This window comes from Lampetra fluviatilis, chromosome 7 (assembly GCF_964198595.1).
Source record: "Lampetra fluviatilis chromosome 7, kcLamFluv1.1, whole genome shotgun sequence".
NCBI classification, from domain to species: domain Eukaryota; kingdom Metazoa; phylum Chordata; class Hyperoartia; order Petromyzontiformes; family Petromyzontidae; genus Lampetra; species Lampetra fluviatilis.
Window position 1 is genome coordinate 1,204,461 of NC_136281.1, and position 15,293 is coordinate 1,219,753.

At 44.4% G+C, this 15,293-nt stretch overlaps 1 protein-coding gene across 7 annotated transcripts in view; it reads left to right on the plus strand.

The window, feature by feature from the left end:
• The window catches only part of LOC144933384 (F-box only protein 34-like), a 50,353-nt gene extending 42,232 nt beyond the window's left edge, over nt 1-8,121 (plus strand). For 6 of the 7 annotated variants that reach the window (XM_078858090.1, XM_078858094.1, XM_078858091.1 and 3 more), the window contains one exon: nt 3,487-8,121. In XM_078858090.1, coding sequence (XP_078714216.1) covers nt 3,487-5,866 — 2,380 coding nt within the window. In that variant the 3' untranslated portion in view covers nt 5,867-8,121. The remainder of the gene's footprint in view (nt 1-3,486) is intronic. The other variant, XM_078858096.1, reaches the window with a different exon arrangement.
• The last annotated feature ends 7,172 nt before the right edge of the window (nt 8,122-15,293 follow it).

Sequence of the window (15,293 nt, forward strand, 5' to 3'; positions counted from 1 at the left end):
AACACAAACTCCAGCCGGTTCGTTTCCGAAAACCGCAGTGCTTCCACGCGGCTGCGAGTGACACTTTGGCACCGTGCTTTGACAACCAATTCAGTGACATTCTGCACAAAGACAGTTGTACTGTAGACACATGTTTGTCAGCATGATGGTGTTTGCTCAATAACGTTTGTATGTATGTCGTATAATAATTATTTAATGCAATCGCGTGATAGCAGCAGTTGTTGTTTTGTGCAGAGAGAGTATAATAGTAAATGCTGTTTTGCCTTCTGAGCCAATGAAGCCTCTGCAAAGTCTTTACACCCGAGTCAAAATGTTGTCGTCTACAGCAAAACGATGTTTGAAAAATTATAAACAAGGGTTTGGTGACTCCAAATTTCCATTGAGCAATTTGTAGAGAAGCTAATGCCATTGCATTTATAAAAGTAATTTACATTATCCTCACCTGTTCTAGCCACATTTTGAGGGTTTCCTTCTCCTCCGTGTGGCACTCGCTTGAAAATTTTACTTACAAAATAATGTTATTTTACCAGGTAAGGTCCACTTGAGCTCTCGATCTATTTTCAGAAGGTGACCTGGCCCCAAATGATAGTTCAACGAAGTGGCTTATCATCCGGTGGAGATTTATAGCAGTCAAATATTCTAAACATGTGCTTTGTAAATGTGGAGGGAAAATCTGGAGGACCCGGAGAAAAATCCACACGACCACGGAGTGAACATGCAAACTCAAAATATACAGGAGTCCGGGTCGGGATCGAACTTCCGAACTCCTGTATACCAGGCGAAGTAGTTAATATCTTGCCACCATGTATCCAGAGACTCTTCATTCTCTATCCTGTAATCCAATACCTCAATATTTTAATCCCCACATGTACAAACGCTCTCTCTCCTTTCTCGGTCAGTCCATCTCTAATTGGAAATCGTCTTGGGATGGGATTGCTTTTACTATACGTTCTTGATCATTCCAAATAGTTTTATCACCGCGATATAAAGGGTTCCCCAAGCCATTTCCATCTCTCAATATTGTGATGCAACAATTAATCTCCTGCGCACACACTAATTTCATCATTCCTTTTCCATGGTGGATGTCTCTCCGGGTGTGTTCCCTCCTTCGCCTGCCGCTCATTAGTCTCGACCACCAGTCATCAAACCTCACAAGGACGTGTCCTGCTCAAGTCAACTTACTTTTTTAACATTCAAAGATGTTTGTAACTTGCAATGCTCTCTAGTCAGTGTGCTCCTCGTTCTGTAGCTTTGTAACTCCAAAGCGGGCACCTCTCCATGTTTATTGTCACACTGTTGTGCTTTTGTCCCATTTTCTTTGACAATGTCCATAGTTTTCAATCTGTATGTCCTCACAGTTAACATGCCCTTATTAAAAACTTTTTTGATGGAAAACATATTTTGCACAAACTCATTTTTATTTTTAGTGGCACACTTTTACTCCAGCTCCCACAATGTACATACTCAAATAGAAATGTTATTAAAACAAACTAATAATATTAAAACATTAATAATACTGTTACCTGTTTGACAAGCCAACCATTGTTTAATATTAAATGTGCCTTTGTTGGAACGACAAGCTGGCCAAACCACAGCTTCTCTACCTTTAGTGGATGACACATGTAGACTGAGGTTTTCACAATCGTTTGTTTGACCTTCAAAGAGATGCTCGGGGTGACCGGCATTTTAGGACAAGCCAAAACAAGCACCTGTGGCTTTATTCTAAGGGGATAACATTTGCCAAATTTAAAGATCTGACAGATGAGTGACATTACTTGTACATTCTGTAATTTATATGTTAAGTACGGAGCATTGTTTTATACTCTTTCGTTCTTTCGGTAAAAGTCACGTAGGTGAAAAATAATAAAGAAGAATAAAAATAGACATAATCAAATTAAATCACTATTTTTCTTTTTTTTTCATCTACGTGACCTTACCGAAAGAACCAAAGAGTATGGATCCTTGCAGTCACGAAAACTTCAAATCTAGCATTGTTTTAGTTTGAGCCATTGCGTGCTGCGCAGTGTAGATTTCCTGCTATTCTTACTGCTATTGTGCAACGAATGTACACTCACTGTGGGGATGTCTCGGTTTTCTTTGCAGGTTTTGAGTTAAGTGCAGTTGTGGGGGCAGCAAGGGCAGGCTTGCGGAGGTGATATGTTTGACAATGTTCACAGGTCCATGCTTTAGTTGTGTGCAGTAAAGATACCTTCCGTTTCAAACAAGACTGAAAAGACGTGTGAAAAAGCACACAGCCATTGTGCATATGGCAAAAAACAACCCATCGGCATTCCCTCTGTGCTGTCTGGTCCTCTTGTCTTAGATTAATTTGAGCAAATGTGACCAACTGACAGCAGCAGTGATGTGCTGTGCTGTGAACCCAGTGACTTAAGTTCTATTTTCAGTAGATTCAAAACTGTTCATTCATAAACTTATTTTTAACTGGCCCATTTTCTCAAGCCCCCCCCCCTCTGTGAAAATTGTAGTCTCTGACCAAAATTTAGTAAGTCCTCTCATTCCCCGAAATGTGTCGGCCTATGATAGTTTTCTGTTATATGGCAGTAATGCAGTAATATTGATGAACGGCCTAAAGAACCACGTTTTTACCCAAGTACAAAACCTCTGGGAATTTAAGGTTATATATGTCCTCTTGTGTACATGTTTAAAAGTCCTTAAACCCAAACATACTTTCTGCTGTGGTCATGTCATCTGTAAAGGCCAGTGTTGGATGACCCATGATTACTCTATATGGCAGGGCCCAATCTGTAGGATAAGCAATGTTGAATCGGTCGTAATGTTCTTACATATACAGTAAAACCTTGGGTTGCGAGTATCTTGGTCTGTGAGTGTTTTGCAAGACGAGCAAAATTCTTAAATAAATATTAATTTGATAAACGAGCGAGGTCTTGCAATACGAGTAGTACGTATACGCTTTGTCTGCCGAGCGTCACGTGATCACAACTGATATACGAGTGCTTTGATATACGAGTGCTTTGGATTACAAACACGTTTCCGGAACGAATTATGCTCGCAATCCAAGGTTTTACTGTAGTTGAAACTATTTTGCCCATTATATCTGTACATGCTCACTTATGGCACACCTGGTATAACATCTGAGCTCATAATTCTAAAATCATGACTTTCAAATCATGGCCAGGGTTGAATCTGCACATCATCCATCCATGTTCATGAACATGAGTACGGTCAATGAATGTTAACCACTTGTAAATAGTGTGGTATTGGTGTTGGAGATGAGTACTGTGCAACATTTTTTTTAACCATTGGGCCACTTGGGTTTTTTTTTACTTCAATAAAAGCATGAAAAAGTGTTGACATTAACCAATGAAAATGTTTCCATATGGAATTAATTATTATTATTTGCATGCTGTTCTGATGTGATTATAATTTCGGATGTAACGTTGTTGTGCTCTTACCATCATTTTCAAGCTCACGCCGGTTTCCTGTGCTTCTTCCTTGTCTCCGCAGCCAGCTCAGCATGCAGCTGAAGCCATATGCGGGCAGCCATGGCAAGGCGGCGTCCCCCTCCTCACAGCTCTTCGAGCGGGCCAAGCGCTATTTCCGCAGCGCACAGTCTAGCATGAGCATCACTGGCTTTGGGAGTCGCGTGGTGTGGAGTGCTGTGGGCGGTGCGGTCGGCGGCGTCGCCTTCTGCAGGGCTTGCAGTGGAAAGCCAGCCCGGGGCAAGGCCAACGGGGGTGGTTCGGGCGGAGGTGGCGGCCGCAGCCTGATGCGGGACGCGGCCGAGTGGTGCTTGGACCGACAGGCAGAGCCCAAGGTGGTGTGCGAGGCATGCATGGCGGCGGCAGCAGCGGCGGCGGCGGCAGCCCACAGCGGAGAGGAGCAGCGCGTGCAGCTGGATATACTGTCCGTGATCAAGCCTGGCAACACTCGCGAGAAGATCGCCTTCTTCATTCGCAACCAGTGTAACAGCTGGAACGGGCAGCTCAAGGTGAAGAACCCCTGGGAGCAGGGCTGCACCAAGGCGAAGCGACGTCGCAAGTCGCAGGACTCTGACGTGGCGTTGGCTCAGAATGCCCGGTCTGTGCCGGAGGCCGCCTGCCAATGCTCCACAAGCGCGTTTAAGGAGCCCGATGGGCGAATGGCAAATGCCTGCTCAGACGGGCTTGAAAGCTGCAATGAGAATGTGCTGTCAGAGAGTGACATGCTGTCCGTGCTGGAAAAGGTAGCACTGTTGGAGGGTAAGAGTGCAAGAGAAGGCGTGGGCAGGAGTCGAGTTGGAAGCAGCTCGTCGGCTCATGCGTCTGATGCCGCGGCTGTGAGCCAAGAACCTGATCTTCAGAAACATTCTCTAGACGCTGCGTGCTCACCTCCTGTTTCCTGTTCTGTGGGAGACAGCTTAGCGAGGGCCTGGTGCGACAGGCCCCACGTGGAGACGTGGTGCGAGCGTGTTCGTGTGGACAGCGGCACCCAGCCCAGTGCGTGTGGGGAGTTACCTGCCGAGTCTGTGCGCGTAACGGAGGCAATCGCACGGCTTGAATTGGAGAGCCTGAAGCAACAGCAGCCCGGAGACCGAACATCCTGCAGCCTTTCTCGCAACAGCAGCCTGCGTCGCTCTTTCAAGAAGATCTCCATTTCGTCCTCGGCCGCATCTTGCTCCTCTGCCTCGGCTGCCTCACAGCCTGCACGCGACGCTGACGCCACTGACACTTTTAGTGCAGAAGCACTGGCTGGTGAAGATTATTCATTGTCCCTTGCCAGCTCTCCTGCTGTTCAGACCAGCCCAAGCAATGATAGATGCACTTTGACTGCAGGTGCCACTGTAGAAAACTTTGTTCAAATTTCCTCTACGCCTGCTTCTCCTGCAGTAGTAGATGGCGAGAGTAAAATTGATCACGAAAAGGGGCCATTTTGTTCCCAGCTTGTGGCTTCAGCAGAAGGTCAAAGTCCTGCAGACGTCGTTTGTCAGGATCCAAAAGTCTGTAAAACTTCGCCTTCTCTTTGTGTCGCCCTTTCATCTGTCTGCAAGTCCCTGTGCACAAGGGACAGTAGCCCTCCAGGAAGCACTGCCACAAAGCCCGCAGAGGTGTATGATGACGCCTCTTCAGGTGACACAAAGGGAATGGCCTTAACTGGCTTGCAGGCCGCCAGCACCATACGGCTCGCTGTGGACGGTGATGTCGCCGGGGCAACGGAGCAGAGCACCCATTGCACTGAGGCAAGAACGGAACCAGACGGATGTGCCAACAATGAAGGCTCCTCGCTGGCCGACTTGATTCCCGGCCAGCTCTTCCTGCTTGCAGCACCTGCGGTGTCTGAAAAGGGTTTGGAGAAAAGCTTAGCACCGGCTTTGTCGGAGGTCACATCAGGTGATTGCGTAGAAGAGCAAAGCAGTCCAAAGCTGTCACCCAGCAAGTGCAAAAAGGCCGTGTCGCACGAGTTTTTGGAAACACGTTTCCGCATTCAGCAACTTCTGGAGCCTCGGCAATACATGTTATCCCTACCGGACCACGTGCTCGCTCAGATGTTCGGTTACCTTCCAACACGCTGCTTGGCGGCGCTCAAGTGCACGTGCCGCGACTTCAAGTGGCTTATCGAGGCGTACGACATTCGAGCCACGGACTCTCGCTGGAGTGACGACCCGCGTTACAGCGATGACCCTTGCAAACAGTGTCGAAAGCGGTACCAGCGTGGGGACGTGTCTCTCTGCCGTTGGCATCCAAAGCCGTACCACCGCGACCTCCTCTACGGCCGCTCCTACTGGATGTGCTGCCGTAAGCCTGACCGCGATGCCGCAGGCTGCAAGGTGGGCCTGCACGACAACAACTGGGTGCAGCCCAGCGACCGCCTGCAGCAGATTCGCCGCTTCTCTGCAGAGGAGCACTGAGGAGGGAGGGGACCGTTGTGGCTCGGACGATGGGCTGCGTGTTTGGGAAGGGGTGTCTGCCTCACCCCTTTGCAAAACTCGCGCGTGTGTATATTTGTGTTTGTGTGCGCCTGATCCCCTTGTCCCTTCCAAGCCCTTGCCGCCTTCCTCAGTCTGAATGAGACGCAGAGACAAACCGCGACCACGCTACCTTGACGACCTACTGATCTCTTTGCTCTCAGCACTCACTGTAATAGTTTTGCCGTGCCTCGAAGCAAATTTGCTACAGATAGAGGCGTTTAAACGTAACAGTGTTTGTTATAATTGGGAGTACAAGGTGTGTTCTATTATTTAAAGAAAATCCCACTTTTCATAGCATTAAGTGTATATATACATTGCTAACACATGACTCCGATGTAGAGATCCAGTTACAAACTGTAGATAATTCATACTGTGAACTAATCTGTAATTACATCAGACTGATTATAAGACCCGAATTTGCGTAGGCAAACCAGTTTAAAAGCTTGTTGTCTTCATGGCTTTGCTCACTGGGTGGCTGCAGTAATGTGTTGCACAATCAAAAAGGGTCAAAGGCATACACAGGCTGCTTAAATGCACACCTAATGTGAACATTTCATGTCAACAAGTCTATAAATTGTTCATTTGCTGCATGTGTGTGTGTTGAGGATGAGAAAGATAATGCAGAAAATTGTACAAAGGAAATGTCACCCGATGGTGTAGTTAATTGTGTGTGCATGGCTTTGCCTCCTATTGTGTGTAATCAATAAATCTGGCTTAATTTTTCTGTGCATTGACCTAAATGTTGTGGCGTGTGATTCATAGCCGACTAACTGCTCATGCAGCCCATGTGATGCTGTGAGTGCAGGAGGGGAGGGAGGGGGCTTCTGGAGCAAATGAGATCGGTCACCACCTACTTACCCCACTGTCTACCAATAATTGATTTCCTGTGACGCCTGTGTAATTCTTCATTTTTAATTGACATAAAATTCATCAAAACACCTTACACTGTCACATGCCTGATGTACAATTGCCTCACTGTGTACTTGCACAGCGTTTTCTACTTTGTGTCATTGAACAGGCTTGAGCCCTAGATACAAGAACCAATTCTTTTATATATTTTGTTTACGTTATGCCTTTCTGCAATGTTGTGTGGTAATATATGTCAATGGTGTAGATTTAAGCCTTCAAGATATCGAACCTAATGCTGGTGGTGGCGAGAAATCGGTATCCAACAACAATTGCCAAATCTGCAAAAATAGTGAAAATATCCTTTTCCATTGATATATTGGCAGAAACTGCATTTCTACGAGCACATGCATTAGGACAAAAATGTTTTTGGTTATGTTAACAGCCGTTAACTAGCCCTTGAAAAATGTATTGTGTACTGTTGTCGTGCATGCCGTGAATGTTTGTGTTGGTGTATGAATGTTTTCTGTCTGCTTGATAGCAAACCCGGTAAACACGTGGTCATAAGTCAATTTTTTTTTCCAACTACATTATTCAAGAAGTCGGTAAGAATTCCTTTAAAACCCTTTAAACTCGTTGAAAACCCTGACACGCTAGCCGGAATTCTAGTGCACCGAACATGCATGCATGCACACCACTGCTTCTCACCTGTTGCGTAAACCATAGGTAAATACATGGCGTGGTGCAGGTCTCAGGACAGGGCCGGCGGGGGTTGGTGTGCGTGACGGCTGCTGTGCCGACTTCGCGAGGAAGCGGCCGTGTTTGATATCGGGTGATGACTGCAGCAGAACCTCCCCCTCAGGCTCGATTGGATATATATGTGTGTGTTTACCTCGTGCAGTTCCTGCCAGAACTAGCAGCTCCACTCTGACCACCGTGAAAGGTGAAGGTGCAGCCCTGCAATTGCTTGCTCATGCAACTGCTGGCGAAGAGTTTCCACCAGAGGGACCATCATACCCAGCAATTTTGACGTAGAATAGTCCAGTTTAGCCTTTGAGACATTATGAAGCACTTTGAATACGATTTTAGCTTGATTTGGAATTGTTTTGTATTGGGTGAAATCCTCATTTGCAAGCGACCCCCCCCCCCTCCATACAGAACACGTGGCATCTTGCTGCCGTCCAGATTCGACACTTTCCGAACTCGCTACCCTTTACATTTCTTCCTCTGACCTTTGAAAGTTTTACCATGTTCAGTAGCCATGCTCATCTCTTTGCATGGCATTTTATATACTATACAATACTACTGATGTGGCGACATAACTTGCATTAAAGATATTTTTCTCAGCAGCCAGTAGTGTGTATCCTGTTTCCGTGCACAACATTTTAATGCGCATTAATACACGCATATTAATGACCAATTGCGATCGTTCTTCCGAAACAGTGCAACGCTGCACTCCCAATTTTCTGAGCTTACCCATTCGTGAGCGTACCTGTCCTCATGGTTCCCGTCAGAAAGAGATGCAATTGGAGCGGGTTCCCAAAGTGGTAGGTGATTGTACAACGCATGCCACAGACTGGAGTGCGATACGTAAACTTAACCCCACAACGTTCTGTTTATACAGATCTCTTGTCCGTGGTGATGTCCAGGACCAATATCGTAATTTACTACACTGATCCTTGGGAGAAAAAACGTGCATAGAAAGAATACGTCCATGAATAATGAGTAATTGCACACACTACAGCTACTGAGTTCAATAGGGGTCAAGGATGAGATCTCTGTACAATGGGCAGAGGAGCAACCACAACAATAAGCTTGGCTATCGCCAGAAATACCGCCATCCACAAGGAGGTCGTTCCCATTTATTTGTAGTCGGGTGTGAGTCGCGATTGATTCAATGAACTGATTAAAACCAAGTAAGCTCTTAATGAATGATTACACATCTGGTGCCTCGCAGAAGCTCGTGGTAAGCTGTGTTCTCAGCGGCAGCCCGGTCGAGGTGTCAGCACTGGTGGAATACACATGATGTACACGTGGTCAGTGCTGTGTCTGGGAAAGAGACATTCCAGCTGGGCTTGTGTGTGTGCCTTAGAAGAAAGTCCGAGTACTTGCTCAATTTAGACCCGTGCATTGATTCAGGCTAAAATTGTGTTCACAGCCCCCCCCCCCCGACGCCCCTTAAATCTGTATGCACATTTACACGTGAACTTTAAGGCGATAACCCCGGGGTTCCATAGTACCCCAGCTCTCGTATGATGTCCGTGATGCAGTCTGTTGATGGTCGGCGATGCGGCAATCGACTCATCTCGAAGAGCTGTACACGATGCACCACTATGGTGCGTACGAGCGTTCAGGGTTTCGGCGCAATCGTCCTCGCCGCGATTCGACATCGCGGAGTGTGGCACTGATAACGGATTGGTTGGTACCCCAGTAGCGGAGTTAAGTACACCGCTGGGAAAAAATAATGTCCCAGAAATAAAACATTTCATTGCCTCGGCCAGTTTGTATTATTTGGTACCCCGGGGTACCGCCATAAGGATCATGTTACGGAATTAATATAATAACTGACATTTGGTGCTAAAGATGGTATAGGTAATCTCGATCAGGATTAAATGACATCTTGTGGTGACATTCTATGACCTCGGACCAATCGGGGCTCGTGGGGGCAGGCTAAAGAGGCCACAAAGGAGCATGTGGAGTGAAGCAAGAAGATGGATCTGGTGGAGCCAGGAGAGAAGTTGGAGGTTGCTGAGATCACCGGACCAGAGGGCAGACGACAGCACACGCCTGCTGTGATCATCGGCTTGTCACTTGCCCGTGTGGGACTCACCAAATACTCCGGATACCAGAGCTGGGTTTGAATGCACCCACACATTGGAGTGGGAGAGCAGGCTGACCAATAAATGCTGCGGAGTTTCCTGATTGTTTCGGCAAGAGACCTTCATGAACACCATATGGCCTAATTAACGTAATACATATTGGTTCTATCGGTAAAGTCACGTCGAAGGGAAACAATAAAATAATAATAAAAAATATTGTTTCCCTTCTACGTGACTTTACCGAAAGAACCAAGAATATGAATCCCTGCAGTCACGAAAGCTTTAAATAAAAATGTAAAAGTGTGTAGTGCCAAGTGACTAACAGGAGTAAAAATGTGTCAGGATTGGCTGTTGAAACGTCCAGAAATAAAAAATATTACATTTGGGAGAAACATCTTGGCGAGATATTTTTTTACGTCTTGTTTATTAAATATAGACCCTGTCAATTTTTTTACGTGAGGGAAAGTTGCAGCATTCACCTTAAGGCTTTGTGTTGTGCACACGTGCTTTGTCGCCACATGGTCAAGTTCATCTGGTCAGGCATTCCAATTTCTTTTGTCTGAATTTTTCCTCCCCGTGTTATTCGTCTCTGCCACACTAATCCCTAGGTCTCTTGTTACTGCTCACGGTATCGTCACAATCTGAACCTCAATATCCTCGCACACAAGGTGGATAGAAGTGATGCATTTTGTATTCAGCTGATAGACGACACGCTTCAGAGCTAGGCTAGCAATTTTATTTATACTGTGAATAAAGTTATGGCCTACTCAAGAGGCTGACAAATGCTGATTGAACCTGATAATAATCTGCTTTAGCACTGGAAGGATATGCCAATTGCAACACGTTGTAACAGTAATGCCACCATAGGGGTTTTAAGTGTGCCGCAGTTTCTGCGGTTTATTTCCGTTTGCATCCAGTGTTTAAAGATCTTAATTACTAATGGGGACCGATTCACAAGAACAGTTTTGTTCCGTTCCCATTTTAACAGACGCGTGCTAATTTTTATTCCATTCCTAACAAAAAATGTGTTTTGGAATGATGCTTAAAATCCCTTTTGTAACATACAGAACTGGATTAAGAGGAATGTTCCTTCATCTTGATTTGAATGTTCCTTCATGTTTTCTCAGTTAATGGGCACAGTATTTGATTGACTCCAGCATGGAAAGAGAACAGAAACTCAAGCAGTGAGTGGTTCTCAGCCCGTGGGGGCGCTTTAAACGCCTTTAGGAGGGGCATAATCATGTGGCATGGATCATGGGCAGGTGAAAGTTAAAATGTGCGCGGCCAACGTCATTGTCACGTTCCAGCGACAAAACAAAAGCACCCAACATGAAACACATGCCAGACTAACACCGCGATGACGAGAGGTGTTGACATCTGATCTCCGTGTTATTGTGGCCCTGGTGTCACCTTCGTTATATTTTTGAGGCAGAGGCATGGGGATTAGTGGTTGAGAACAACTACGCTTAAAGTCAAATTATAATATACCGTATAATTATTTGTAAATTACATATAATAAAAGCATGTTTTTTTTTTACTTACTATACTGTGTGATGTTAACAATATAACTTTTTTAATACAATTTCCTCTCCACAACGTTTGTCTCGATTGTGAGTGTAATCTGAATAACAAACTAATTTCAAACATGAGTTACAATAGATAATTTGATAGATTTAGCAGTTCACCCTTTTAAATATGTATCAAGATTGTAAACAAATTGCGCATATGGTATGCTGCATTTTCATTTCTGTGTGGAATTCATTATACAGGGTGACCCCCGTGAAATTCTATAAAACTTGATATTTTAAAAGTAAGGTTTATTCAAAACAGAAATGAATATGCAAAGGTAAAACAAGTTTGGGGTAAATGAATTGAAGTTCACAAGACATCTCCTGGAGCACCCTGCAGAGTCCTGCAGGGTTTCTGCAACCCCGGTCCTGAAGACTCGCCGCGCTCCGTCCATCCGCGTTTACCAATTTACACCCCCGATTCAAAATATTAATTGACTCGTTCCAAGCTGCACACGTCCGATGATTGCGAAACATGTTCGACGTGACGCAGTGTTAAGCAATTAACTCTCCGTTACGTGGAACAAGTTTGTACACTCACTGCGTTATCAATCTTGATTTGAATCGCGTCACGTGGGACGTGTTTAACAATCATTGGGCGCGTGCAGTGTGGAACGAGTTGGTTTGTATTTGAATTAGTAAATTGGTAAACGCGGAAAGACATCGCGGTGTGGATCGTAAGGACTGGGGTTTGGGAAACCCCGCATTAATATAATTAAACCTGAGCGATTTGAAACAAAGTAGAAACACGTGATGAAGTGTGATATTAATAAGGACTTGAGTTATTTACACTGGACAGTTTACTAAATTGCTTTTTTTCCCAAACAAAAAACTAAATTAGTCTAAAAATCCTCGCCAAGTCACGTTTCATGTTTAATGTCGCTCACTGGGGTAATGTTTGCGTGTATAAAGAATGCTTGCCAGCAACGCATGCATTCTTATTGATGTATTGCGTTTAACAGAGCCCATCGCTTAGATATGGAGTGCTTTTGTCAATTTCTTCTGGCAACCCAGCAGCATATGTTAAGTCTGACTGCTGATGGGAATTAGTATACAGTGTTCAGAATACATTTCCTAAAATTAGCTGGGTTAATCAAGTACATGTATAACCATCATTAGGGAAAACCCTATTCATCTTCTTGGTTTTTTCGGTAAAGTCACGTAGAATGGAAATAATAAAATAATAAAAATACAACATAATAAAATAATTATATATTTCCTTGTATTATTTTTATTACTTTATTATTTCCATTCTACGTGACTTTACCGAAAGAACCAAGAAGATGTATCAGTTTACCGAAATAGTAGACCGTTAGTCAACAATAATTTGTTCGATATTTGAAGGATGGTGGTAATTCTTTAACATCCATACATTTGAAATCAGGTTGAATGTGACTTTGCCCAGAACCGGTTAAGATAACGTAACTTGTCTTGGAAAGTCCTGTTTATATTTAACTGTGGCGACACTGCTGACCATGATAAGTATGAAAAAATAAGAATTAGTTTTACCCTTTCTGGCAATAAAACAGGTTTCTATGTGGTGCTTGGACATCTTAACACCTGCCTTATTTCCAGAAAGGGTAAAACTTGTGTTTTCATACAAAAAGCTCCCATTTTTCATGCGAACGAAGTTTGTTTGCTACGCGGATTATCCCGTTTAGCCAGTTTCTCGTGTATTTTACAAGGAGTGTGACAATTACATGCTGCTTTCAGTCACAATCGTACAATTTATTACAAATAAACCCGCCAAACAAGTGAAGACATGAAATGGCCTTAGAATGGCCGACCTTACGTTTCATAACAATATTGTAATGTAATAACTTTGTAATACAGTGATCATGAGCGTCGCTTTGGAGAATGTAACCAATTAGATGCGCAGATAATCGTCTCCTTCCTATTGAGTGGCGGTCTGTGGTTGTGTAGAACGATATCAGAGATGTTAAACAAGACATGTTACGTAGGTGTCATTGATGCGATATTGTTTTTTTTATAGAGAAGTTACAGAGACATGTAGATGTTTTATATATATAGCAGACTATGTCATCAGCCATGATCAGTCCACTGCTAGATCAAAGCCTTCCAGCCACCCTATCGTGTTTTTTGTAGTTTGTTGTTGTTGTAAAATTCTCATCCCCGTGCCCCTACTGGGCATCTGTAAAAACGAGCTTTATAGCTCATCGGATTCCTCCAGGACACAACGATTATGCTGCCGAACAATCCACCCAGGAGTTGGAAGCGTGTCGACGTTGTCGCTGCATCCCCCCACGGTTTGTGCGGTGCCTGTGGCCACGGCGCGACTGTTGCGCCCCCTCGTGGCACGGGGCGGGTTCGCGTGAAGTCTTCTGCCTGCAGAAGACGAAACACGGCCACTCAGAACAGGTTTACAGATGATCAGCGATTATCCGGCTGCTTCCAACATTATCCGGCTGTGGTCCCAAACCAAACCGGAAAACCCGTTCCAAAGGCGATCTTCACCAGGTGCATGATAAATATAGATATTCAGGGTGCTTCAAAAAAATGTTAACACCCACCAACTGGTAAATCCCCTTTCACCAACCTGCTTTGAACCGCGTGATGAAGTACACTGCGGTCAACCGACCACCCCAGACCAACATGGCATGGGGGGGGAGGCCTTAATCCACCAATAAATTATCATTATTATACTTCTCCAATGTCTGGTATGTGAGCCTCACACGACAATGAGATCAGCGAAATTCGTAGCAACTTGTAATTGCAAGGTGCTTCAACATTTTTTTAAACACTTCTGAGAATTTGCAACAATACCACAAGCAATGTGCCTCTGGGCTCTAGAGACCATCTGGAGAAGATTCCATGAATGTGTTGACAATGATGGCGAACAAGTGGAGACTGACTTTTTGAAACTGTTAACATTACATTTGCTATGTTAGTGTATTATCCGTTCTTTCCATTAAAACGATAGTCCCATATAAGTGTTAGCATTTTTTTGAAGTAGCCTGTAGTTAGTACATTATACACTCCATACATGCGAGTTAAACGATGAAAATACTGCACGTATGTACATTATTTCGTGACTGATAACCGCGGTAATACAAATATAAAATATACACACTGCGATCCGGCGTTGTGTCATTCGGAGTTCCACCGGAGCACCGCTCTCAAAGGATGCATCGGTCCGGCGATCGTCAAACACCGTCGGTTGTAATCTAGATTTGAAGTTTTCGTGACTGCAGGGATTCATACTCTTTGGTTCTTTCAGTAAAGTCACGTAGGTATAAACTAAATTAAATCACGAGGTTTCGATTGCAACACAAGCAATCATCAGGTGGGAAAACCACAGCAAGAGAATTGTTTGCTTAAGTGGGACATTTTTTTCTTGCTGTGGTTTTCCCACCTGATGATGATTGCTTGTGTTGCAATCGAAACGTCGTGATTTAAATTTAATTTATTTGATACCTACGTGACTTTACCGAAAGAACCAAATAGTACCGTCGGTTGTATTGAATCAAAGAACGCAGTGGTGCCACGTGCATCACAACATGCAGGACCTTCGAGATTGGAGTGGTCGGCACGGTACGTGCAAGTACTTTTTACAGGAGGATATTTATTTTTGTCTATTTGTATGTTTATGAAAATGTAAAATAGTAAACAAATATAAAACACAAAAAACTATGTCATACAAGAATGTGCAAAAATAAGCTATTTTTGAACATTTAATCGATTATTTGGCTGTCATAAATGTCCCCGTGCAGGCCACTTTGTTGAGCTATCATTTGTGATTGCCAGGTCGCTTCTGGAAAATAAGTGAATAGCTCGGTCGGCATTACCTGCTTAAATAAAAAAAAGCATGTTTAGTTTTTTTTGTATATTTTTAAGCGAGTTTCTGCTTTTCCTATTCGATACATTGCACACCCATCGTGTGTTTTTGTATTATTGCTGTAACATTGTGACTCCCTGTGCCCTTACTCGACATGCGTGAAAAAGCGCTTTATAGCTCATCGGATTCCTCCCGCGGTATAAACACCGATTCTCATTCTCATAGCGCGGCCCGTCCGCTACACGGGCAACGACCCCGTGGCGGCAGTCGCAAGAGTTGGCTGGCCATCGAGCGCCGCCGTCACGTCTCACGCGCCGAGTGAAAGGAAGAAACTGAAG